Here is a 27,431-nt window from a genome sequence, read left to right as displayed (position 1 = left end):
CCTTGGTCCAGGAACCCACTGGGCGCAAAGTCTCCACTTGGTTTCCATTCAGCTTGGAGGGTGGGGGGGACATAACATAACTCCAGGTTTTAAGATTCCAGGTCAACCTTAGATCTTAATGGAATTCCTTCCTAAACCAAGCTGCTGACAGCCTTCATGTAGACTTGCACTCTGTATGGGTGCAGTGAGACAAAGGAAACAATGGAGATTGATTGATTGGTGGAGGCCTTGACAGATGGAGGTTGGCGGACAAAGTGTCCAAGAACTCGAACTTGGCAGCATGCTGGAAAACCAGAAGGTAGACAAAAGTGATCGAGAAACTCAGCGGGTGCGGCAGCATCTACGGAGCGACAAAGAAATAAAGTTACGTTTACCGAACATAGTGCCCATTTCCTTCGCGAGGTAGATGGGCTGCACCCGCTGGTTTCTCCAGCACTTTTGTCTGGTGAAAGGGGGGGTTGGGGGGGTTCGGGGGGGCTGGGACACTCCAAGTGCATCCAAAATCCTACATAGATTACATCATTCGAAGACAAAATTCAAGATGGCTTTCACTTCCAAATCAAAGAACATTGGATCAGGAGTGTTGGGGGAGGGAGGAGGAGAGTTTTATGTTAAGAGGAGTAAATTTATCAGCAATGTACCTTTGGTGTGAACTTTAAAGATGTGCCTGCCTGGATACTCAGGCCTTAGATATCAGTGCAAGCCAAGGGATCAATAGCCAATAGTCACCCGGCCTAGTGTGAAGTCCATTCACTCAGATGGGAAAATAGAAGGCGTGGAGGTGTGGCGTTCGGCCATTCGATGCCGCAGGGTCAGAGTCAATACGATCAGCCTAAAAATTAGACACTCAGTACACTGTACACCTGCCTTCACAGAATAGGATATTGGTGCCATTTAGCCAAAACACATCTAACTCCCTCTTAAATATAGCCAATGGGGGGGGGGGGGGATCTCTACACAGCTGCAGCGAGTTCAACACGATTTGTTGGCTCGCTGTGTGAAAAGACTTCTGTAATAGCGGACCGATAAAGGACGTCGCCCAATATCCTTAAGCGGGCCACCCCTTGTCCTGGAATCCCCAACATCGGGAACCATCTTCCCCACTAGAGGCACACCGTCCTTCCGAATGTTGTGATTTGGATAAGATCCCCTCTCAATCAGGTTAAATTAAGAGAGAGTATAAACTTAGATCTTATCCAATCTTTCTTCATAAGACAGTCCTGACATCCCATTTTCAGTCTGCACTTAATGTGCAATGACGAATAAAATGATTGATCTTGATTGATATATCTTATTAATAATAGACACACTGGATGAAAGCTGGACACTCCTTGAACAATTAAAAATCCTACATAGATTAAAATCGAAGGTAGACAAAATTAAATGGAGAAACTCAAGCGGGTGCAGCTTAGTGATCTACGGAGCAAAGGAAGATACTCATACTTTCGTCCCGAAAAAATGCCTATTTTTTGGGCTCCATAGATGCTGCTGCGCACCCGCTGAGTTTCTCCATCACTTTAAACCACAACTGTGGCCCAGAAAGCTTATAATAGAAACATAGAAATTAGGATTATAGGAACATAGAAAATAGGCCCTTCGAGCCTGCACCGCCATTCAATATGATCATGGCTGATCATCCAACTCAGTATCCCGTACCTGCCTTCTCTCCATACCCCCTGATCCCCTTAGCTACAAGGGCCACATCTAACTCCCTCTTAAATATAGCCAATGAACTGTGGCCTCAACTACCCTCTGTGGCAGAGAATTCCAGAGATTCACCACTCTCTGTGTGAAAAAAGTTTTTCTCATCTCGGTTTTAAAGGATTTCCCCCTTATCCTTAAGCTGTGACCCTTTGTCCTGGACTTCCCCAACATCGGGAACAATCTTCCTGCATCTAGCCTGTCCAACCCCTTAAGAATTTTGTAAGTTTCTATAAGATCCCCCCTCTATCTTCTAAATTCTAGTGGGTAGGGTCTCGACACGAAACTCCCCCGTGCTTTCTTCATAAGACATGCTGCCTGACCCCAGAGTTACTCCAGTCTGGTGTGGCTATATATCTTTTTAATACCAGCATCTTACAAAAATCCTTCATCTTACAGCCATGATCAAACCAATGGTTTGTTAAATGCTGGACCCTCCTTGATGCGGCAGCAAATCCTTAGTTCTTCAGGAAGTTACATCATTCGAACGCAACAAAATTAAATAACGGGATTTTCCCAAATAACGTGTCCCAGCTTGGTTGATAAATGTCAATTCTCGAGAACTCATCTTTTGGACTTGTATACCTCTCCAAAATTTTTTGGGCGACTTTTTTTAAATGATTTCTGAAGAAGGTCCATCTGTCTCCTCAGATCCTGGTGAAGATCCACCGCTTAATAATCGAGAGGATCCTTATACTGCATCACAGTAAGGGTATATAGAAACATAGAAAATCCGACCGGAAGGCCTGCACCGCCAGAGGGTGGTGATCATGCCCTGATCATCCAACTCCAGTATCCCCTCCATTGAGTTCGTCCAAAGCCCCGCTGTCTGCGGATTTAGCCAGCATCGCCAAGGACTGCTCTCACCCCATAGCCAATGAACTGTTTGGCCTCAACTACCCCCTGTGGCAGAGAATTCCACAGTTTCACCACCAGCAGGTTCAGGAAAATGTTTTTCTCATGCGGTCCTAAAACATTACTCAACACTGTACCTTCTGTGACCCCTGCCAATCACCCCCCTCATCGGGAACAATCTTCCTGCATCTAGCATGATCTTATATAGATTTATTTATTCTTAATATTTGGTCAGGCTTTTGCAGGAAGATTGTAACCGCATTACGTTGTCTCTGTACTGTACACTGACATCCGGGGGTGACAGATGGCACTCTCCGCTAAGTGTTCGGCAGGTCGAGGAACGGAAGGTAGCCGGTTCGAATCCCATTAGAGTGCATACTGTCGTTGTGTACCTCTTGGGGCAAGACCCTTCGCCTCCCCCCCCCACCGGCCTGTGTGTACCATACTGCATGTACATAAATAGATTTACTTTATTGTTCATATTCTATGTCGCTTGACCAGGGAGATGCTATACTAAATTGATTGTCTCTGTACTTACAATGACAATGACAGTTGAAGTTGAATCTGAATCGTGGAATTTCACCGAGCAGAGGATCTTTGCATCAAGTAGCTACTTGCCGGGACTGAGGCACTTTGTTCTTTAATAAGTCGATCGGGGGGGAAGGACTGCCAGAAGTGGAACGAGTCCCATTCCCAAAGCTATTTATTGCTCATTGTAATCAGCACAGAGAGAGAGAGAGAGAGAAAGAGAGACACACACAAAAAAAAGCCAAAACTAAGCCGGGCGACCACAGATAATTGAATCTGTCAATGCTTCACCTGCAGCACGTACTGGTCCCCGGTCAGCGAGAAGTCCTTGCCTCCCAGCGTGAAGGTGATATTGGGTAGAGACGGGATCTTCGCACAGTCGATCATATACTGTCAATGTACAGACAACAACACGTCAATGCAAACTTTTGCAACACGGCGTTGCAGCGGGTGGAGCTACTGCCTTGCAGCGCCATTCAACCCCGACCACGGGTGCTTGTCTGTATGGGCTTTGTACGTTCTCCCCGCGGACGATGACCGATTAGTACGGGTGCCAGGGTCTATGGGGAGATGGCAGGTGAATGGGGTCAGGAGGGGAGAGATAGATCAGCCACGGTTGAACGGCGGAGTAGGCTTGATGGGCCGAATGGCCTAATTCTGCTCCCATCACTTAAGAGCGTACAAACTCCATACAGACAGCAGCCCTACTCATCAAGATTACTTGAAGGGGTAGATCGGACTGGCACGGAGGCCGAACTGAAGCCTGAACCCAGGACTAGATGAATATTTATGTTCTCTCACCTACGGACCTATCTCCCAAGTTGTATTATTGATAATTTATTCAATTTTTCTAATTTCTTTCTTTCTTTCTTTATTTTTTTCTATCTAAATAAATAAATTTGAGGCAATGTTAATAGATAACCGACAAAGGAGGATCCCAGCTAGTTTGGTAACTGACTCCCTGGAAACCTGGATACTTAAAATGTAACCTTTAAACAAAGTCTATACTGGTTTGGATTATGATATGCAGATGCCTCTAATAATTTTTTTTTTAAAAAATAAATAAATAAAGAGAGCAGCCGTGTAGGTGTCTGAGCAAGTGTAAAAGCCCCATGTACCTCTCCCTGAAAGATTGGTATTGCACCAATGGCCTTCTGAAGGGCTTTAACCTCCGCAACAGGCCCAACCATGAGCGATGTTCCTGTATCCACGATCGCCTGGCAACCACCCTTGCACAGGGTCAACTGGGTTCCGACAGTCACCCTGCAGGGTTTGCAGGAAGGGGGAAAGAGCACAAACAAGTTAGGGAGACATTTTGAGAACTATTGTCACAGGAACAGATTAAGACGACTCGTTTTTTTACGTTTAGAGATACAGCGCGGAAACAAGCCCTTCGGCCCACCGACCAGTTATCTAAGAAACATAGAAAACAGGTGCAGGAGTAGGCCATTCGGCCCTTCGAGCCTGCACCATTCGCCATTCAATATGATCATAGAAACATAGAAACATAGAAATTAGGTGCAGGAGTAGGCCATTCGGCCCTTCGAGCCTGCACCGCCATTCAATATGATCATGGCTGATCATCCCTCTGTGGCAGAGAGTTCCAGAGATTCACCACTCTCTGTGTGAAAAAAGCTTGGCTGATCATCCAACTCGGTATCCCATCCCTGCCTTCTCTCCATACCCCCTGATCCCTTTAGCCACAAGGGCCATATCTAACTCCCTCTTAAATATAGCCAATGAACTGGCCTCAACTACCTTCTGTGGCAGAGAGTTCCAGAGATTCACCACTCTCTGTGTGAAAAATGTTTTTCTCATCTCGGTCCTAAAAGATTTCCCCCTTATCCTTAAACTGAGACCCCTTGTTCTGGACTTCCCCAACATCAGGAACAATCTTCCTGCATCTAGCCTGTCCAACCCCTTATTTTGTAAGTTTCTATAAGATCCCCCCCTCAATCTTCTAAATTCTAGCGAGTACAAGCCGAGTCTATCCAGTCTTTCTTCATATGAAAGTCCTGACATCCCAGGAATCAGTCTGGTGAACGTTCTCTGTACTCCCTCTATGGCAAGAATGTCTTTCCTCAGATTAGGAGACCAAAACTGTACGCAATACTCCAGGTGTGGTCTCACCAAGACCCTGTGCAACTGCAGTAGAACCTCCCTGCTCCTATACTCAAATCCCCATGCACAAGGCAAGGTGGCGCAGCAGTAGAGTAGCTGTCTTATAGCTCTTGCAGCATCGGAGTCCCAGGTGCTGTCTGTACGGAGTTTGCACGTTCTCTCCCTGACCGCGTGGGTTTTCTCCAAGATCTTCGGTTTTCCCCCAAACTTCAAAGACGTACAGGTTTGTAGGTTAATTGGTTTGGTACAAGTGTAACAATTGGCCCTCGTGGGTGCAGGATAATGTGCGGGGATCGCTGGTCTGCATGGACCCTGTTTTTGCGCTGTACCTCTTAAACTAAACCAAGTAGAATTACTTAGGCCCATCAAGTCTACACTCCGCAATTCAACCATGGCTGTTCTATCTCTCCCTCCTAACCCCATTCCCCTGCCTTCTCCCCATAATTGACACCCGTACTAATCAAGAATACATCCATCTCTGCCTTAAATATATCCGCCGACTTTGCTGCCACTGCCTTCTGTGGCAAACCATTCCACAGATTCACCACAAAGACATTTCTCCTCATCTCCTTCCTCAAAGAACGTCCTTTAATTCTGAGGCTGTGGCCTCTAGTCCTGCACTCTCCCACAAGTGGAAACACCCTGGACTTACTGGTCAGCTTTGATTTGCCAATAGGCCTGACGCGTGACGTTCAAATAGTGGAAGTCTCCGGTGTAATACTTGGAGTCTACACCACCCAGCAACAACTCCCCACCTGGCTGTGTGGTCGGATTCCTGGAACAGAAGACAGCAGGAATGTTAGAAAACAATATGCAGGTAAAAGGGGGAAGTGAGAGGGGAGGAGGAAAATGAAGGGAACAAAATACTCAGCAGGAAGGAACTGCAGATGCTGGTTTAAACCATAGGCACAAAATGCTGGAGTAACTCAGCGGGACAGGCAGCATCTATGGGGAGAAGGAATGGGGAACTCAAAAAGGGTCTCGACCCGAAACATCACCCATTCGTTCATCAGTCTGAAGAAGGGTCTCGACCCGAAACGTCACCCATTCCTTCTCTCCAGAGATGCTGCCTGTCCCACCGAGTTGCTCCAGCATTTTGCATCCTTCCCTGAGCAAAATACTCCCGGGCAGGTAACGCTCACCTGTTGAGGTAAAAGGAGAAGATGTCTTCCTCCACGAGTTTCTGTTTCATCATGTTATCGAAGACGGGGAGGACCCCATCGACAGAGATGGTTGGGTAAGCCATGCCAAGGATCCCGTCGAATTTAGCAGCAATGAAAGTGAACCCTGGCTGTGCGACGGCCTCAGCAAAGATCTGGTTTGGGGTCTTCATGTCACCGATCTAGAAGTCAAAGTGAAGCAAGATCAGACATCTGAGACCAGATGGGCTGGACCACAACAGGCCCTTCGGCCCACAGAGTCGGTGCTGAACACAACGCCATGACCGATTCTTATCTGCCTGCACGTAATCCACACCCTCCCCCATTCCCCGCACATCCATATTTAGTTTAGTTTAGAGATACAGCGCGGTTTCGACCCAGGACATCTGTGGGAAGGAGTTTCTTCCCAGAGGCAATTCGGACTGTAAACGCCTTTCTCACCAGGGACTAACTCTACAGAACGTTTTTCCTTCTATTATTTATTATGTAAAAGAATATGTGTGTTATGATTGTGTTTATAATTTGTTTGGTTGTTTTGTTGTTTGTCTTTTGCACAAAAGTCCGCGAGCATTGCCACTTTCATTTCACTGCACATCTCGTATGTGTATGTGACAAATAAACTTGACTTGACTTGACTTGACTGTGGATGCTCAAAGCTTATCCAAGGTTGAAGGGGGAACCCAGTGTTATAGGGACGGGTCCCGAGGATGAACAGTCCCGCCATCCCGGGAATTAACTCCTCTTATTCCTTTATTTGTCATTCACACCTTTCGGTCTGAACGAAACGTCGTTGCCTGCAGTCATACATATAATAATAAACAACAAAACACACAATAAACATCCACCACAGTGAGTTCACCAGGCACCTCCTCACTGTGATGGAGGCAAAAGTCTCTCCCCTCCTTATTCTCCCTCTGCGCTGAGGCGATCCAGGCGTCCGATGTTGCTGCCCCACCGGGCGATGGCAAGTCAGTCCTTGTAAACCTACGTTGCACTCCCTCAATAGCAAGAATAGACTTGCTAGCCTTGCCATGCTGGAGACCCGGGTTCGATCCCGACTACGGGTGCTGTCTGTACGTTCTCCCCGTGACCAGCGTGGGTTTTCTCCGAGATCTTCGGCTTCCTCCCACACTCCACAAAGACGTACAGGTTTGTAGGTAAATTGGCTCGGTATAAATGTTTAAATTATCCCCTGTCAAGTCAAGTCAAGTTTATTTGTCACATACACATACGAGATGTGCAGTGAAATGAAAGTGGCAATGCTCGCGGAACAACAAAACATCCAAACAAATTATAAACACAATCATAACACACATATTATTTTACATAATAAATAATAGAAGGAAAAACGTTCTGTAGAGTTAGTCCCTGGTGAGAAAGGCGTTTACAGTCCGAATTGCCTCTGGGAAGAAACTCCTTCTCAACCTCTCCGTTCTCACCGCATGGCAACGGAGGCGTTTGCCTGACCGTAGCGGCTGGAACAGTCCGTTGCAGGGGTGGAAGAGGTCTCTCATGATTTTGTTTGCTCTGGAGTTGCACCTCCTGTTGTATAGTTCCTGCAGGGGGGCGAGTGAAGTTCCCATAGTGCGTTCGGCCGAACGCACTACTCTCTGCAGAGCCTTCTTGTCCTTGGCAGAGCAATTCCCGAACCAGATGGTAATGTTCCCGGTGTGTGTGTAGGGCAGTGTTAATGTGTGGAGACTGCTGGTCGGCACGGACCCGGTGGGCCGAAGGGCCTGTTTCCGCCCTCAAAGCTGAACGACGATGATGATGATGAAACAAAACGTTACCCACCCCCCCAGCATTAGGAGACATTTTAATCACGGTGGTTACGACTTGGAGGGCAAATGGCCAGTCCGAGCCAGACACAAGACATACAGCTTCACTTACAGTTATAACGTCCTGGCTGAGGAATCCAGTTAGGCTGCCACTTCCATAGCGGATAGCAAACTTCGTGCCATTTTCCACATAGGTGCTGGATGCCTCTGATTTGTACTTGTGATGAAACCCTGAACAGAAAGGGCTCAGTTGTAAAAAGGCAAAGCCACTTTGAAAGGGTCTCGACCCAAAACGTCAGCCATTCCTTCTCCCCAGGGATGCTGCCTGTCCCGCTGAGTTATTGCAGCATTTGGTGTCTATCTTTAGAGAAAAGCCCAGCACAGGATCAGGCTAGCTCTCCAGCTCTCCAAACACAGAGCAGAGACCCTGGTTCGATCTTAACTGCGGGTGCTGTCTGTACTGAGTTTGTACGTTCTCCCCATGACAGTGTGGGTTTTCCCCAGGTGCTCCGGTTTCCTCCCACACTCCAAAGACGTGCAGGTTTGTAGTCCAATTGGCTTGGTATAATCGTACATTGTTCCTGGTGTGTGTAGGATAGTGTTGGAGTGCGGGGAACGCTGGTCGGCGGGGTCTCGGGAGGGCCGAGGCGCCTGTTTCCGCGCTGTATCTCTAAACTAAACTAAAACAGACAGTGTAGGAAGGAACTGCAGATGCTGGTTTAAACCGGAGACACAAAATGCTGGAGTAACTCAGCGGGACAGGCAGCATCTCTGGGGAGAAGGAATGGGTGACGTTTCGGGTCGAGACCCTTCTTCAGACTGGTTAGGGATAAGGGAAACGAGAGATATAGACCGTGATGTGGAGATCATCGATAATCAATTAAAATAGATGTTTTGTGTTGGGACCAGAAACATCACCCATTCCTTCTCTCCAGAGATGCTGCCTGGCCCGCTGAGTTACTCCAGCACTGTGTGTGTTTTGCACAAGATCTCAGCTTCTGCAGGTCAATGGATATCTTTAAGGCTGAGATAGATAGATTCTAGATTAGTACGGGGTGTCAGGGGTTATGGGGAGAAGGCAGGAGATTGGGGTTTGGAGGTAGAGAGAGATCAGCCTTGAATGAATGGCGGAGTAGACTTGATGGGCCGAATGGCCTAATTCTGCTCCCATCATTGATGACCTGATGGCCTGTGTGGGTTTTCTCAGAGAACTTCAGTTTCCTCCCACACTCCAAAGATATAGAGGTTTGTAGGTTAATTGGCTTGGGTATAAATGTAAAATTGACCCTGGTGTGTGCGTGTGTGTGTGTGCGTGTGTGCGTGTGTGCGTGTGTGCGCGCGTGTGTGTGCATGCGTATGTGTGTGTGTGCACGTGTGTGTGTGTGTGCGTGCGTGTGTGTGCGTGTGCATATATTAGGGTAGTGATAATATGCGCGGGGATCGCTGATCAATGCGGACTCATTGGGCCGTAAGGACCTGTTTCCGCACTGTATCTCTAAACTAAACTAACAGCAACCAAGATCGTCTTGTATTTTCTGCAGTGTCCAGCAACCTCGGGAGTCCGGGGGATAGGAGGGAGATAGATCAGCCATGATTGAAGCAGTAGTAATAGGTGGAGTAGACTCGATGGGCTGAATGGCCTAATTCTGCAGCTACCGCTTATGAACAACCTCCCACCAGCTTTCATGGGCTGAACTGGGGCAGGGACGATGGATGCCAACCTCAGGGGCGATGCCCATCCCGGGGTGGGGGGGGGTCCCCAAACAGCGCCCAACCCCTGTGTTACTCACAGCAGGCAAAGTCAAAGAAGTGACAGTGTTGCGAAGGGACCCACAGGTTGGACGAGCCGGTGTCGAAGACCACCGTGAAGAGCTGCGGTGGAGTGCCGATCCCAATCTGGCCATAGTACTGGGCCTGGAAAGACAGCAGCATCAGCGAGCATTGTTAAAACAATCCATTAGTACGGGTGTCAGGGGGCTATGGGGAGATGGCAGGAGAATGGGGTTAGATCATCCTACCACAGCCATAGAGGGGAGTGGATGCACAGAGCAGGCAGACAGCACAAACCAGCAATGGGCAAGGAGGGGAAGCATGTTTAAATGACTAATCAGTGAACCAGAGTGAAGATTGTTGTCGGGGCTAGAGGGTCTGGGCTATAGGGAGAGGTTGAGTAGGCTGGGACTCTATTCCTTAGAGCATAGGAGGATGAGGCTTGATCTTATTGAGGTGCCCAAAATCATAACACAGAGAGTGGTGAATCTCTGGAATTCTCTGCCGCAGAAGGTAGTTGAGGCCACAGTTCATTGGCTATATTTAAGAGGGAGTTAGATGTGGCCCTTGTGGCTAAAGAGATCAGGGGGTATGGAGAGAAGGCAGGTACAGGATACCGAGTTGGACGATCAGCCATGATCATATTGAATGGTGGTGCAGGCTCGAAGGGCCGAATGGCCTACTCCTGCACCTATTGTCTATGTTTCTATAAGGGGAATAGATCGGGTAGACGCACAGAGTCTCTCGCCCAGAGTAGGCGAATCGAGGACCAGAGGACATAGGTTTAAGGGGGAAAAGATTTAATAGGAATCTGAGGGGTAACTTTTTCACACAAGGGTGGTGGGTCAGATTCAGATTCAATTTTAATTATCATTGTCAGTGTACAGTACAGAGACAACGAAATGCATTGTATGGAATGAGCTGCCAGACCCTTAGGTAGTTGAGGCTGGGACTATCCCAGCATTTAAGAAACAGTTAGACAGGCACATGGACAGGATAGGTTTGAAGGGACATGGGCCAAAAGCAGGCAGGTGGGACTAGTGTAGCTGGGGCATGCTGGCTGGAATGGGCAAGTTGGGCCAAAGGGCCTGTTTCGACACTGTATCACTCCGTGATTGTAGTGGATGGGTCAGTACTCACATCCAGGTAGTTTGTGAGGAGCTCCGGAGTCTCTCCTTTCTTTCGCAGGGATTCCGTGTACTTCCGGTTTCCACGTCGCCCAGCGGCGATGAGATTCTCAACGGAACCCGCGACGTCAGTCAGGGACTGGCGTGCCGACTGGAATTTCGTGAGCGGAATTCTGTCAAGTCAGAGTTAAAAATATGAAGTAATTTCTCCCCCCTTACCCAAACACGGTGGCGCAGCGGTAGAGTTGCTGCCTCACAGCGCCAGAGACCCGGGTTCGATCCCGACTACAGGTGCCTTCTGTATGGAGTTTGTACGTTCTCCCCGTGACCTGCGTGGTTTTTCTCCGGGTGCTCCGGTTTCCTCCCACACTCCAAAGACATGCAGGATTGTAGGTCAATTGGCCTGGTAAAATTGTAAGCGTGTGTGCGCGTGATAGCGTTCGTGTGCGGGGATCGCTGGTCGGCGCAGACTCGGTGAGTCGAAGGGCCTGTTTCCGTGCTAAATCTTCGGGTCGAGACCCTCCTTCAAACACGAACAGGAACGCAGCCAAACGAGACGAGCTTCGCCACCCTGAAGACTTCACCTTTAAAATATTCATCCAACTCCTCACACAAGGACATGGTGCAGCTGCGGCAGAGTTGCTGCCTCACAGCGCCGGAGACCCAGGTTCGATCCTGACCACGGGTGCCGTCTGTATGGAGTTTGTACATTCTCCCCGTGACCTGCGTGGGTTTTCTCCAGGAGCTCTGGTTTCCTCCCACGCTCCAAATATTTAGAGGTTTGTAGGCTAATTAGCTGGGTGTAAGTGTAAATTGTACCTAGGTAGACAAAAGTGCAGGAGAAACTCAGCGGGTGCAGCAGCATTTATGGAGCGAAGGAAATAGGAAACGTTTCGGGCCGAAACCCTTCTTCAGACTAAAGACCGGTGGCTCAGCACTTCAACTCCCCCTCCCATTCCCCGTCCGACCTCTCTGTCCTGGGCATCCTCCATGGCCAGAGTGAGCAACACCGGAATTTGGAGGAGCAGCACCTCATATTCCGCTTGGGGAGTCTGCATCCTGCGGGTATGAACATTGAATTCTCCCAATTTTGTTAGCCCGTTCTGTCTCCTCCCCTTCCTCAGCCCTCAGGCTCCTCCTCCTCCTTTTTCCTTCCTTCTCCCCGCCACCCCCTATCAGTCTGAAGAAGGGTTTTGGCCCAAAACGTTGCCTATTTCCTTCACTCCATAAATGCTGCTGCACCCGCTAAGTTTCTCCAGCATTTTTGTGTACCTTCAATTTTCCAGCATCTGCAGTTCCTTCTTGAACATTAAATAAATTGTAGTTAGTATGTGTAGGTATAATGTTAATGTGCGGGGCATTGCTGGCCAGCACAGACTCGGTGGGCCGAAGGGCCTGTTTCCATGCTGCATCTCTAAGACCAAAACTCCACACTCACCTTAATGAGAGTTTGCTCCAATAATAAGCATTGTCTACAATAACAGCTTCTCTTGTCAGCCTTGGGCCCTTTGCTCAACAGTTTCAATTGATCTCTCCACAAAAGCAAACAGTTTGTCTCCAATCCTTCATTCCGATCTAAAGCTTTCAGCGCCTCGATCAATCTCGTCTCGTCCCATACTTCACAGGGGAGACAGCAACCTTCCCTCGAAACCTCCAATCTTACGGAAGCCCCATAGAAATCCGAATGTCATGGTGCACCACGGCTTGATTTGGGCTCAGCTCTGCCCAAGATCACAAGAAATTACAGAGAGCTGTGGACAAAGCCACAGACCAGACTCCCCCACCACTGACTCCATCTATACATCACGCTGCCTTGGGAAAGCAGCCAACATAATCAAAGACCTTTCCCACCCTGGTCATTCTCTCTTCCCCTGTTGGGCCGAAAATATAGAATCTTGAAAGCATGGACCAGACTCAGGAACAGCTTCTTCCCCTCTGTTACTGGGCTTCTGAATAGTCCCTACTTGAGCTGGGGAACAGTCTGTTTCTCCTCTACCTACATGTGGACATCGGACTATCGCTGGAACTGTAGCACCGTGACCCTGAGAACTATTGCCCTTCACTCTTTCCCCTTGCTGTTGTACTCCAGTTTGACTTGATTTCATTTAGTTTTTTCTATTGTCACGTGTACCGAGGCAGTGAAAAGCTTTTTGTTGTGTGCTATCGGGCGGCACAGCGGTAGAGTTGCTGCCTTACAGCGCCAGAGACTCGGGGCCGTTCCTGATTACGGGTGCTGCCTGCACGGAGTTTGCACGTTCTCCCCGCGGCTACGTGGGCTTTCTCTGGGTGCTCCGGTTTCCTCCCACACTCCAAAGCTGTGCAGGTCTGGAGTTTATTTGGCTTCTGTAAATTGTTCTGTGTGTGTGTGTGTGTGTGTGTGTGTCTGTCTGTCTGTGTGTGTCTGTCTGTCTGTCTGTGTGTGTCTGTCTGTCTGTGTGTGTCTGTCTGTCTGTGTGTCTGCGTGTGTGTGTCTGCGTGTGCGTGTGTGTGTCTGTGTGTGCGTGTGCGTGTCTGTGTGTGTGTGTGAGATAGAATGATCATTGGTCGGTCTGGACTCGATGGGCCAAAGGGCCTGTTTCCACACTGTATCTCTAAACCAAACTAAACTAACCAGTCAGCAGGAAGACTATACATGACTGCAATCGAGCCATCGAGTGGACAGGATAAAGGAAATAAAGTTTAGTGCTAATTATGTGCAGTATTTGATTTAATTGGATAACGTGCAAAATAAAGCTCTTCATTGTATCTTGATACAAGTGACAACAATAAACTTAATCCTCTATATACTGGGTCAGGCCTTTTTTGGAAGAAAGGAGACATTTAATTCAAAACTAAAATTAACACAGACATGAAAGAAAGGAATGTCTTTCCCTGAAGATAAGACACAAAAAGCTGGAGTAACTCAGCAGGACAGGCAGCATCTCTGGAGAGAATGAATGGGTGGTGTTTCAGGGCCGAGACCCTTCTTCAGACTTTCCCTGGGCAGACCAGCAGTATTCAAGCAACTTAGAAACTAGGTGCAGGAATAGGCCATTCGGCCCCTTGAGCCTGCATGCCATTCAATATGATCATCCAACTCAGTATCCTGTACCTGCCTTCTCTCCATACCCCCTGGTCCCTTTAGCCACAAGGGCCACATCTAACTCCCTCTTAAATATAGCCAATTAACTGTGGCCTCAACTACCTTCTGTGGCAGAGAGTTCCACAGATTCACCACTCTCTGTGTAAAAAATGATTTTCTCATCTCGGTCCTAAAAGACTTCCCCCTTATCCTTAAGCTGTGACCCCTTGTTCTGGACTTCCCCAACATCGGGAACAATCTTCCTGCATCTAGCCTGTCCAACCCCTTAAGAATTTTGTAAGTTTCTATAAGATCCCCCCTCAATCTTCTAAATTCTAGCGAGTACAAGCCGAGTGTATCCAGTCTTTCTTCATATGCCCCTCTCATTCCCACATTGACCTTTCTGTCCTGGGCCTCCTCCATTAGAGTGAAAAATTGGAAGAACAGCACCTCATATTTCACTTGGGTAGTTCCAGCCTCTTCCCATTTCGTCCACTAGTCTTACTTGCTCCCCCTACATTCTATCTTTGTCCCACCCCCTCCCTTGACATCAGTTCAAAGAAGGGTCTCAACCCAAAACGTCGCCCATTCCTTCTCTCCAGAGATGCTGCCTGTCCCGCTGATTTACTCCAGCATTTTCTGTCGATCTTCCTATAAACTTTGTTTAAGAAGGAACTGCAGATGCTGGAGAATCGAAGGTTACACAAAAAAGCTGGAGAAACTCTCCGACCTCTCTGTCCTGGGTCTCCTCCATGGCCACAGCGAGCAGCACCGGAAATTGGAGGAACAGCACCTCGTATTCCGTTTGGGGAGTCTGCATCCTGGGGGCATGAACATCGAATTCTCCCAATTTTGTTAGTCCTTGCTGTCTCCTCCCCTTCCTCAGTCCCCCTGCTGTCTCCTCCCATCCCCCAGCCTTCGGGCTCCTCCTCCTTTTTCCTTTCTTGTCCCCCGCCCACCCCCGCCCCCGATCAGTCTGAAGAAGCGTTTCGGCCCGAAACGTTGCCTATTTCCTTCGCTCCATAGATGCTGCTGCACCCCCTGAGTTTCTCCAGCTTTTTTGTGTAACCTTCCTATAAACTTTGTCCCTCTCACCTTAAAGATATGCTCCCTAGACTGGAACACTGGTGAATAGAACTACCATCACTTGAAGTAGCTGGTATTTAAAGTCCCCAAGAGTAGGAAGGAACTGCAGATGCTGCTTTAAACTGAAGGTAGACACAAAATGCTGGAGTAACCCAGCATCTCTCGAAAGAAGGAGTAGGTGACGTTTCGAACAAGGGCCTCGACCTGAAACGTCACCCATTTAAAGTCCCCAGTCCCTTGGTGACATTTAAAGTTGCACCCCAAGCCATTAACCCCACCATATTTCCAAATTGAATTTCAACATTACAATGCCATTATTCTATAACACAAACCCTTAACAAAAACCACACTAATTAACCAGGCTGCATATCAATTCCAGATATTCATTAACCTTAATCAAACTTCAACAGATAAAATCTAACTTCCCAACTGCTTAGAATTACAGCATGCAAAACAAGCACCTTTGTTCACTGTCAATGTTTATTCAACTATAACTTTCAAGCCAAACATAAGGTGCTAGGATATAATCCAACAATCATCAACTACTCGTGACTATCTAAAACTTAAATAGTTCATTGTTTCACTAGCATCATGGTTGACCATAATTCCAGCCACAACTTCCTGTTGCATTGTGAGGAGAGTATAGATCAGAACTTGTCAGAATTGACCTTCTACATCTAAGAACTGACTCCTAAACTTGATCAGTTAAAATACAAATAGGCCCTTTACATTCAAGAACACTTTCCCCCGCCATTTCATACACAAGGCACTGGGCCTGAACTCGCTGGAGTTTAGAAGAATGAGGGGAGGGGGACTCATAGAACCATACAGAATAGTGAAAGGCTTGGACAGAGTGGATGTGGAGAGAATGCTTCCACTTGTGGGAGTGGCTGGGTCGATGGACCAAACGGTCCCCTGTTCAATATACTTTAAATGATTGCAATGGCTTCTTAGAATTTGACAATTAAGCGAGAGTTTGCAGTTTGAGGCCCAGACGAGGGTTTAACCCTGTTGAATATAACAATGTCAGGCAACAAACCAACACCAGGAAGTAACAGGTACACAAAAATGCTAGAATGTTCATATCTTTAGCGGACAAGCATTATAGTTCGGCGAGTAGGAAAACAGCAAAGGAATGGTGTTTGAGAAGGAACTGCAGATGCTGGAAAAATCGAAGGTAGACAAAAATGCTGGAGAAACTCAGCGGGTGCAGCAGCATCTATGCAGCGAAAGAAATAGGCAACGTTTCGGGCCGAACCCCTTCTTCAGGAAGTAACATCTCACTGGATGGAGCCTGTACACAAAGCAACGACTGCTTTACTCTGGAGTAAAGTAAAATAGTTAAGTACAAAGTTAAATAAAAACCCTACAGAAAGAGTGCTTTAAAAATAGACTTGCTTGCAAAACAAGAGTCGAGAGTATTTTATTGTCATGTGTCCCAGATAGAACAATGACATTCGTACTTGCTGTAGCACAACGGAATATGTAAAAACTAAATGCTGGAGTAACTCAGCGGGTCAGGCAGCATCTCTGGAGAGAAGGAATGGGGTCGAGACCCTTCAAGTTCAAGTGTTCAAGTGAGTTTATTGTCATGTGTCCCTGTATAGGACAATGAAATTCTTGCTTTGCTTAAGCACACAGAGCTGACTGACTTCTTCAGACTGACCCCATTCCTTCTCTCCAGAGATACTGCCCGACCCGCTGCGTTACTCCAGCATGTTGTATCTACCTTCACCTGCAGTTCCCTCCTACAGAAGAGAATATATGTGAACATAGTACTTGTCTAAATTTAAGGAAAAGCAGAATAAAACAGTCGCCGGCCCTGCTCACCTGATGAGGGCATCAGCGGCCACTAGCACGTTGCAGAACACCAGCAACCGGGCCCAGTTCATAGTTAGTGGCCTTTGAAGCAAGAAAGTATAAGAGGAGTCTCCTGGAAGAAATCGACAAGCGCCTCCAGAATGATACAAGCGCCCTTTGATACAGTATGGCTACTATGGGCGGATCCGCAGCGCTGATTGGTCGCGCCCGCTGTCGATCAGCCTCTAAATGTCACAACGTTCGGAGGGGGCGGGCTCTCTGTGGTCATGTGACGTCACCCAGTCATATGATGGGTCATGCGACTGCCTCATGGCCCCTATCCAAAGCAATGTCATTGCAATCAAAGATCCTATTTTGTGTGTTCTTTATAGATAGATTAGATATAATTTATTACCACACAACCAGGGTCGGTGGAAATTTGGGTTGTATAGAAAATAGGTGCAAACCCCACACAGACAGCAGCCAAGGTCAGGATGGATTCTGGGTCTCTGGCGCTGTGAGGCAGCAGCTCTACCAGCTGTGCCACCCTTTTAAACATAGAAACATAGAAAATAGGTGCAGGAGTAGGCCATTCGGCCCTTCGAGCCTGCACCGCCATTCAATATGATCATGGCTGATCATCCAACTCAATATCCTGTACCTGCCTTCTCTCCGTACCCCCTGATCCCTTTAGCCACAAGGGCAGCATCTAACTCCCTCTTAAATATAGCCAATGAACTGTGGCCTCAACTACCTTCTTTGGAGTGTTGGAGGAAACCAGAGCTCCCGGAGAAAACCCACACAGGTCACAGGGTGAACGTGCAAACTCCGTTTAAGAATTTAAGCAGAAAGGATCCAGTTCTAACTGAGTCCATATTGGCCATTGATCATCCATTTACGGCAGTTCTATGTTACCTCACTCTCACAACCACTCCCGACACACAAGAGGCAATTTACAGAGGCCAATTAACTGGCAAACCCCCACGCCTTTGGAACGTGGGAGGAAGCCGGAGCACCTGGAGGGAACCCACATGGTCAACGTGCAAACCCCACACAGACAGCAGCCAAGGTCAGGAAGAATTCTGGGTCTCTGGCGCTGTGAGGCAGCAGCTCTACCAGCTGTGCCACGCTTTTAAATATAGAAACATAGAAAATAGGTGCAGGAGTAGACCATTCGACCCTTCGAGCCTGCACCACCATTCAATATGATCATGGCTGATCATCCAACTCAGTATCCCGTACCTGCCTTCTCTCCATACCCCCTGATCCCTTTAGTCACAAGGGCCACATGTTTCTATTTGTTTTATATGTTTCTATGTTTCTAAGTACAGGATTGTGGGTTAATTGGCTTGGTAAAAATTGTACATTGTCCCTAGTGTGTGTAGGATAGGGGATCGCTGGTCGGCGCGGACTCGGTGGGCCGAAGGTCCTGTTTCCTCTATACTAAAAAAAACGAAATTAAGATACATAGATACAATAGACAATTGACAATAGGTGCAGGAGTAGGCCATTCGGCCCTTTGAGCCAGCACCGCCATTCAATGTGATCATGGCTGATCATCCCCAATCAGTACCCCGTTCCTGCCTTCTCCCCATATCCCCTGACTCCGCTAGCCCTAAGAGCTCTATCTAGCTCTCTTTTGAAGGTACAAAGTGCAGAATATAGTTCTCAGCCTTGTAGTGCATCAGTTGTAGAATTTGTAAGTGCAATTTAGGTATAATTGATGTTTTTGTGTGTTTGTTTGAGTATGTGTTTTTGATACTGCTTCAAGCAAGATTTGCATTTAACCTGATACCTCAATGTAAATTGGACTTGACTTACTTACCTGACTCAAGGTAGTTTTACCCTCAACTTCATCTTATTCAGATATTCTGTTATTTTATTTTAATATTCTTTAGCATTGCTCAATTTTTGAGCCCCAATCATTCACCATTCTGCTGTTTTGCAATCTATTTATGGCATTTATTATTACTGTTTACTCGGGGAGCTTCAGGTGACCAACAAATTTTATTGCACCCTTGTGTATACGGCAATAAACCAATCTAATCCAATCTAATGAGGTTATCTCTCTGTGTCGGTGTTGAAATAGCAAGTGGCAAATTGCAAAAGCAGAAATGGAAATATTGTGACTGTATTATGTGGTTGACAAAGGCAGAATGTTAACCAATGCAGTGTTGAAATAATTGAGCAGCACTACATTTATCATCACGCAGTGGAGGCCATTCAGCCCATTTGGTCCATGCTAGCACCAGGAGATTATCTTTTATTTTATTAATTATTTAATTATTTATTTCGAACAGAATAAAAGAATAAAAAGCAAGTGTGAAACAGCATACAAAAAATAAAAGAAGAATATTTACCGTATGTGTCCGAAAAGGAGCAAAAAGAAGTCAAAGCTTATTAATCCCCACCCCTTATTCAACTGCTTATAATGATCTTATACAAATTTAACAGCTATATGTACACCATATGTACACCAGCCACTATATGTACACCAAATGATTTGCATTTATACACTAATCAAATGTTTACAAAGCCATACAAAAAAGAAAAAAAGAAAAAGCCCTCATATACTATACAGTATCTTAGTTTTATATACAACCCATCACCCTATAATCACCCTTCCCAATACAATCAGTATAACAAATATCCCACTCACAATCCCCTATCCTCATCCCAATATCCTTTTAAACAAGTGTTTTTGTACAACTTTTTAAACTGAATTATGCTTGTGCTAAGTTTTATCTCCTGTTCCAGACCATTCCACAAATTCACACCACAGATTGCTATGCACATACTTTTAAGAGTTGTTCTGACATTCTGATCAATCTCATGACTCCCATTCCCCGTTATTTCCTGATTTAGCCCCTGACTCTCAGTCAGCAGAAGGGTCTCGACCCAAAATGTCACCCATTCCTTCTCTCCAGAGATGCTGCCTGAATTACTCCTGCGTTTGCGGCTGAGTTACTCCAGCATTTTGTGTCTATCTTCAGGTTTGACCCAGCATCTGCAGTTCCTTCCCACACACAGACTGCAAGGGAGGAGGTCTGTGAAGATTGGCCAAGCTTCATGCCCTGGCATGCTGTGAGAAAACATTGAGACTTGGAGTTGGAATTTTAAAGCAGGCTGTCAGCTGTGAAGGGGTTGTTCACACCGAGATGTAAACAGGATGGACTGATGATGCTCTCTGCTGAACTATAACTAGCTGCCTTTGTGGCTGAACTCCTGTGATCTTGGATGTCTGCAAGTCAGTGGTTAAGCATCGACCACAGCTTCATTAAATCACCCAATTCATGGACAGCAGCAGAGAGAATAAAGACAGTGGAGACGATGGGAAATGATCATCAATCAATGTTGTCGGTCACGGTGGCGCAGCGGTAGAGGTGCTGCCTTACAGCGAATGCAGCGCCGGAGACCCGGGTTCGATCCCAACTACGGGTTCTGTCTGTACGGAGTTTGTACGTTCTCCCCGTGACCTTGCAAAGGGTCTTCTCCAAGATCATCGATTTCCTCCCACACTCCAAAGACGTACAGGTTTGTAGGTTAATTGGCTTGGTGTAAATGTAAGAATTGTCCCTAGTGGGTGTAGGATGGTGTTAATGTGCGGGGATCGCTGGTCGGCGCAGACACGGTGGGCCAACGGGACTGATTCTGTGCTGTATCTCTAAACTAAACTAATTTGCTTGAGCCGTCACTTTTGTACCATAAAGAGGACAATTTTGTACATTTTTAAGAACTCCCATGGCACAGGAATAATCAACTGGACTAGAGGGCACAGCCTCAGAATTAAAGGGCGTTCTTTTACGACGGAGATGAGGAGGAATTTCGTTAGTCAGGGGGTGGTGAATCTGTGGAACTCACCGCCACAGAAGACTGTGGAGGCCAAGTCAGTGGATATATTTAAGGCAGAGATAGATAGAGTCTTTAAGAGGGAACTGCAGATGCTGGAGAATCAAAGGTTACACAAAAAAGCTGGAGAAACTCAGCGGGTGCTGCACCCGCTGAGTTTCTCCAGCTTTTTTGTGTAACCATAGATAGAGTCTTGATTAGTACGGGTGTTAGAGGTTATGGGTCGATGGTCATCGTGGACTTGGTGGGCCGATGGGCCTGTTTCCCTGCTTTATCTCGAAACTAAACTAACCTAAGGTAAGCTAAGGTGAACTAAACTAAACATTAGTGCTTGTCCCACTTAATGATTTTTTCGGCGACTGCCAGCATCATATCAGTGTGGCCAAAAGATGTTTATCACTTAATTCCCTGCTTATCCACTACACCATTATGTATATCTGCTTCCACCACCACCTAGTACCAGGCAGCTAGTACCAGGCATACACCACTCTCTGTGTACAAAAATGTGCCCCTCACATTCCCTTCATACTTTGCCCCTCTCACTATAAAGCTTTGCCCTCCAGCCGTTGCCATTTCCACCCTGGGAAATGGTTCTGTTGACCCTAACTATGCCACGTATAATTTTATATGCTTCTATATCAGGTCTCCCCTCAGCCTCTGGTGCTCCAGACCAAAAGAAATCCAAATGTGTCCAACTCTCCAATGCCATGACTTAAACCCCTGTCTCACGGTGCGAGTTGATCCACGAGGTACCCCGAGTTTAAAACAAATTTAACTCGTGGTAACTTCGTACAATTAATGTAGCGGGAAAGTCGGAACTGGTGGACGCAACTTAGCGACTCGTGGCGCTAAAGGCAGGTACCCGTGAAACCTGGTAACTCTTGGAAAAATTCAAACATGTTTAAAGTTTGCCACGAGTAAAATGTACTGCTGAAGTTAAAAATTGAAACATTTAAACTTGTTTTAAGAACGTAGTGGCCCGTGCGTTTACCTTAGTGTCTCGTGAGTCTATTGTGGGAACTCTAGCAGCCTGTTCTGGACATCTACCATCCTCTGAGCAAAAAACCTCCCTCATTTCCTTTAAACTTTGTTCCAGTCACCCTCTCCAGTTCAGTTGGTTAAGGTTTGCTCATTTCCCATTCTTGCAAAAGCGAACTACAATATTATTATCCAAAGAGAAGTGAAATAGAGGAAATCGTTTGCGTGTGGGAAGGAACCGCAGATCCTGGTTTAAACCGAAGATAGACACAAAAAGCTGGAGTTACTCAGCGGGTCAGGCGTTGAAAGGAAATGTGTGAGGGAGGTTTTTTGCTCTGGAGAAAAGGAATGGGTGACTTTCATGTCGAGTCTAAAGAAGGGGTTTGACCTGAAACGTCACCTATTCCGTTTCTCCAGAGATGCCGTCTGATCCGCCGAGTTGCTCCAGCTTTTTGTGTCAAAAATAGTTGGGGGGGAATCTGTTTAAATGCACATGCACTTTTTCTTTACAACGACATGGAATTTGGAAAAAAAAGAGAAAGTCACAAAAATAAATTAGTAGGCATGGTGGTGTAGCCTCACGGCGCCAGAGACCACGGTTCGCTCTTGACCTCGGGTGCTGTCTGTGTGGAGTTTGCACGTTCTCCCTGAGACCACGTGGGTTTTCTCCGGGTGCTCCGGTTTCAATAGAAAATAGACAATAGACAATAGGGGCAGGAGTAGGCCATTCAGCCCTTCGAGCCAGCACCGCCATTCAATGTGATCATGGCTGATCATCCCCAATCAGTACCCCATTCCTGCCTTCTCCCCATATCCCCTGACTCCACTATCTTTTAGAGCCCTGTCTAGCTCTTTCTTGAAAGCATCCAGAGAACCTGCCTCCACCGCCCTCTGAGGCAGAGAATTCCACAGACTCACAACTCCCTGTGAGAAAAAGTGTTTCCTCGTTATTTAAATGAAAAGATTAGAAATAAATTGATTTCATCCCAGAGGTGGGAGATTGCAACCTTCACGTGGTCCACCTTATTTCGACGAATTCAATCAATCTGGCATGCACAGACAGAAGATCAAAGAGAACAAGTCGTCTTGCAACTTTAGGTTTTGCACGCCATACGCCAGAAGATTTCATCCCAAAGATAATGGTGGTCTGATAGACACTGCCACAAAAAGGAGTAATGGTAGATTCACATCACAGCCACAAAATAATTGAATGCATATTTAAATTGCAACCTTCAATTGTCAGCATCCATAAAGACTCCTCACACCCTTGTAACGGACTGTTCGAACTACTTCCCTCCGGCAGACGTTACAAGGCCTTCTACGCCCGAACCTCCAGAATCAGGAACAGCTTCATTCCCAGAGCTATAGCGGCTCTGAACCAGCCCTGCTGAGTAACCCCCCACCCACCCTGGACCGTCTCCCTCGGATGGTCACGTCGCACAGACACATCTGCACTTTAGTCTGTTTGAGCTGTTTTGACCATTTTGCTGTTCTACCACAATCCATGTTCTCGGGTTATCAATATCTAAATCTAAATGTTATTAGTTATTTAAGTTATGACATCGGAAGGAAGCTGCATACCAAATCTCTTTGCACTTATGTGCAATGACAATAAAAAAGATATTATTATGATAAGACTTGGACCTGTAGTGGTTAGGGACAGGGAGGCTGGGTCACTACTTATGGCCAGCATGGAAAGCAGGGCCAAATGGCCTCATGTGTTGTACATTCTCCATGATTCTTTCCCTGCAGTAACTAGCTCCCCTTGTGAGTAATTACAGCACAGTGCTCCCATTAGCCGCAAATGCATAATACCAGTGTGAAACCGCTACATATATATGCAGATTTTTTTTTATTGCACAGATAGATATTAATATTAAATGTAAAAGTTAACAGGAATATAATGGCATCGTTTTTCATTTATTAATTGCCTATCAAATTTTATTGATCTACAAACGAAAGAATTACTTTTAATTGATTATAAAGCTCTGAACTAACATTGAACAAATCCAAAATAAAATAGATAATGCTGGAAGTACTCAGCAGGCTAGGCAACATTTGAGACTAAGAGGGTTATCTTTCAAGAAATTTCACCTTCATATTCTGCCAATTCCATACTGTTTGCAAAGGTTTTAAAACTTGTGAGAACTTTCTAACCAAACCAGTGTAAAAAAACCGTTGTTGTCAAATCGATCATGTATTTGTTTGAAAGAGAAACACTTATTATTTCTTAGGTCCTTTTAGTTTAGTTTAGTTTAGTTTAGAGATACACCGCTGAGTTACTCCGGCTTTTTGTGTCTATCTTCAGTTTAAACTAGCATAGAAACATAGAAAATAGGTGGAGTAGGCCATTCGGCCCTTCGAGCCTGCACCGCCGTTCAATATGATATGATACCTGGACTTGATCGGGATCCAATCTTCTGCATCTAGCCTGTCCATCCCTAAGAATTTTCCAAGTTTCTATCCCCCCCTCAATCTTCTGAACTAGCGAGCCACAAGCCGGCAGTCTTTTTTCATATGAAAGTCCTGCCATCCCAGGAATCAGTCTGGTTAACCTTCTCTGTACTCTCAATGAACAATGTCTTTCTAGAAACATAGAAACATAGAAATTAGGTGGCAGAGTAGGCCATTCGGATTCGAGCCACTCATTCTGATCATGGCTGATCAAAATGTACCTTTTCTCTCATACCCCCTGATCCCCTAGCCACAGATTTCCCCATTTCCCTCTTAAATTAGCCAATGAACTGCCTCAATCCCTTGTGGCAGAGAGTTCCAGACACCACCTCTGCCTTCTCATCTCGGTTTTAAAATCCTTAAGCTGTGACCCCTTGTCCTGGACTTCCCCAACATCGGGAGCAATCTTCCTGCATCTAGCCTGTCCAACCCCTTAAGAATTCTATAAGTTTCTATAAGACCCCCTCTCAATCTCCTAAATTCTAGAGAGTATAAACCAAGTCTATCCAGTCTTTCTTCATATGACAGTCCTGACATCCCAGGAATCAGTCTGGTGAACCGTCTCTGCACTCCCTCTATGGCAATAATGTCCTTCCTCAGATTTGGAGACCAAAACTGTACGCAATACTCCAGGTGTGGTCTCACCAAGACCCTGTACAACTGCAGTAGAACCTTCCTGCTCTTATACTCAAATCCTTTTGCTATGAATGCTAACATACCATTTGCATCTGCAGTTCCTTCCTGCAAAGCACTTTTCACTGCCCTATTGTCCTTAACATAGAAATTAGGTGCAGGAGTAGGCCATTCGGCCCTTCGAGCCTGCACCGCCATTCAATAGGATCATGGCTGATCAGTTATAATAATAAGTTATAATCAGAATAAAGCAAACTAAGTTTTAGTTTGCTTTATTCAACGCTGGAAGTATGTTGTTTGTGCATCTTTTTCAAAATAGTGAGGATATTTTAATCAGTGATGAATATTTTAGGATATTTTAATCAATGGGTCAATCCAGTTGCAATGGGACTTAATGGGAGTGAGTGTTTGGGCAGCCGCGCATGCGCGTAGGGTTGTCAGGTGGCGGCGGTGGTTGCCGGGGCAACGAGAGGCGGCGGTTGCCGGGGCGACGGGCGATATCCCCCGTCATGCGTCGGGAAAGAGAAGGCGGTGTTGGCCCAACAACATGGCGGCCAGTTGTGCATCCTATCAATACTGGCCCCCAATGCCTTGTGCTTGCCCCTGTATACTAATTGCTTAGTGGGCCTTGGGAAAGAGAAGTCCAGATACACCACATCCACTGTTTTCTATCCACGCTACTTCATTGTGAAAAATTCGTAAGATTCGTCAGACAAGATTTCCTTTGGCTAAATCCATGCTGACTTTGTGTATGACATTCGAACTTTCCAAAGTTATGTTGATCCCATAAATATCAACTGACTCTTGCAGTTTCCCCAAAACCAGTGCAATTCATCGTGTATGCAGGCATTATTATCCTGAAGGATGGTGGTAATGGAAGTGGTTTTCCTTAATTAGGAGCTCCTTAATTAGGATGAGTGCAGAAGATGTGATGCCTATTCTTCTTTGGGATGTATCACTGTCAGAATGATCATCTGATCTGATTTATCATTTAATTGGATTTTAAAAATGTGCTGTCTAAAAAAAGTGGGCCATTTTTATCCAATGTTGAAAGGAGAGAAAGGCTGGTGTTATTTACTCACCTCAGGTTGCCTTGGGAAAGTGGTGGAGAGTTGCCTGAGGTCCTGTCACAGTTCTTCCAGTGAAGGCTTTCCCACACTGTGGGAGGATACAGGATTTAGATCCAGTGATGAATGAGAGAACAGGCATACTTCCAAATCAAATTGGTTTGTGACTCAGGCTGGTTGGTGGCAGTGATGCTGCCTCATTAGTCATGGTAGGTGAATTAGATTTGATGAAGTGTTGTTGGAATACCCTTCATGAGTTACTGTATTGCATCTTGTACATACTACATCTATGGTGGCGGTGTGGATGTGTTAATGTGAAGATCACTAAGCTGAACACAGAAGTAATTGCAGAACAAAACCCAGTCTGCAATTCCCGAAAACGCAGGCCTATTATCTGAAGGAGGGTGGTAATGGAAGTGGTTTTCCTTAATTAGGAGTTCCTTAATTAGGATGAGTGCAGAAGATGTGATGCTTATTCTTCTTTGGGATGTATCACTGTCAGAATGATCATCTGATCTGATTTATCATTTAATTGGATTTAAAGGGATGTGCTGAAGCTTGGTGGGCCCCTTTATCCATGTTGAAAGGGAGAAAACCTGGTGTTTCTACTGACTAGATTGCCTGGGAAAGTGAAGCTTGGTGAGGTCCCACAAGGCTCTAGTGGGGGAGGACCACACTGTAGGAGGGTCCTTCTGCTGCTGGACATGGGGGGCAGAGTGCGGTGGCAGACTTCCAAATCAAATGGGAAGGGATTCCTCGTTGGTGGCAGTGATGCTGCATCATTAGGCAATGGTAGGTGGATAAGATTTGATGATTTGTGTTGGAACACCCTTCATGTAGACAAAAATGCATCTTGGAGAAACTACATCTATGGTGGCGGTGTGGATGTGTAAGGTGACGATTAAGCTGAACTGGTAAATAAGTCTAGAACCACCCAGTCTCACTCCCGAAACGTTGCCTAAGTCTGAAGAAGGGTTTCGGCCCAAAACGTTGAATATTTCCTTCGCTCCATAGATGCTGCCTCAACAGGAGTAGCCCATTCAAGTGGATCATGGATAATGTTAATCTTAACTCAAACCTGATCAAAATGTTGAGGGACGCACTGAAGCTTGGTGCATCCCTGGTGCACATGTTCGGGAGCAACCAGGACGTTCTGCTGACTAGCACCTGCACTGAAGCTTGGTGCATCCCACAAGGCTCGGTGGGGGAGGACCACAGTCTAGGGTCCTTCTGCTGCTGGACATGGGGGGCAGGGTGTGGTGGAGACGCCCCGCAAAATAAGGGAAGGGATTCCTCGCCAGTGGGACACATGAGTGGCAAGGGTGGGGGATAAATTTGCGTAATTTGTGTCAACAGCATTGAATGTAGACAAAAATGCTGGAGAAACTCAGTGGGTGAGGCAATGCATTTCGTTGTCTCTGTACTGTACACTGACAATGACAATTAAATTGAATCTGAATCTG

At 46.3% G+C, this 27,431-nt stretch overlaps 1 protein-coding gene across 1 annotated transcript; it reads right to left on the bottom strand.

The window, feature by feature from the left end:
• Positions 1 to 3,348: 3,348 nt before the first annotated feature.
• LOC129713901 (cathepsin D-like) lies at positions 3,349 to 17,181 on the bottom strand. The gene is made up of 8 exons (XM_055663278.1): positions 17,018 to 17,181; positions 11,054 to 11,213; positions 9,934 to 10,057; positions 8,256 to 8,374; positions 6,348 to 6,547; positions 5,858 to 5,980; positions 4,203 to 4,347; positions 3,349 to 3,474 (listed from the first exon to the last, which is right to left on the bottom strand). Exons 1-8 carry the CDS (start codon positions 17,077 to 17,079, stop codon positions 3,364 to 3,366), a joined length of 1,044 nt encoding a protein of 347 aa, XP_055519253.1. The 5' UTR covers positions 17,080 to 17,181; the 3' UTR covers positions 3,349 to 3,363.
• Positions 17,182 to 27,431: the final 10,250 nt, after the last annotated feature.

Source organism: Leucoraja erinacea, chromosome 37 (genome assembly GCF_028641065.1).
Source record: "Leucoraja erinacea ecotype New England chromosome 37, Leri_hhj_1, whole genome shotgun sequence".
NCBI classification, from domain to species: Eukaryota; Metazoa; Chordata; class Chondrichthyes; order Rajiformes; family Rajidae; genus Leucoraja; species Leucoraja erinaceus.
The sequence above is the reverse complement of the archived record's forward strand: the minus strand, read 5'-3'. Positions and strand labels throughout refer to the sequence as shown.

Coding starts and splice junctions, on each gene's coding strand:
- LOC129713901 (XM_055663278.1), bottom strand. CDS start 17,079: ATGAACTGGGCCCGGTTGCTGGTGTTCTGCAACGTGCTAGTGGCCGCT. Junction 8,375..9,933: donor CTTCTTTGACTTTGCCTGCT/GTGAGTAACACA, acceptor CTTTCTGTTCAG/GGTTTCATCACAAGTACAAA. Junction 5,981..6,347: donor TTCTCCTTTTACCTCAACAG/GTGAGCGTTACC, acceptor CTTCTGTTCCAG/GAATCCGACCACACAGCCAG.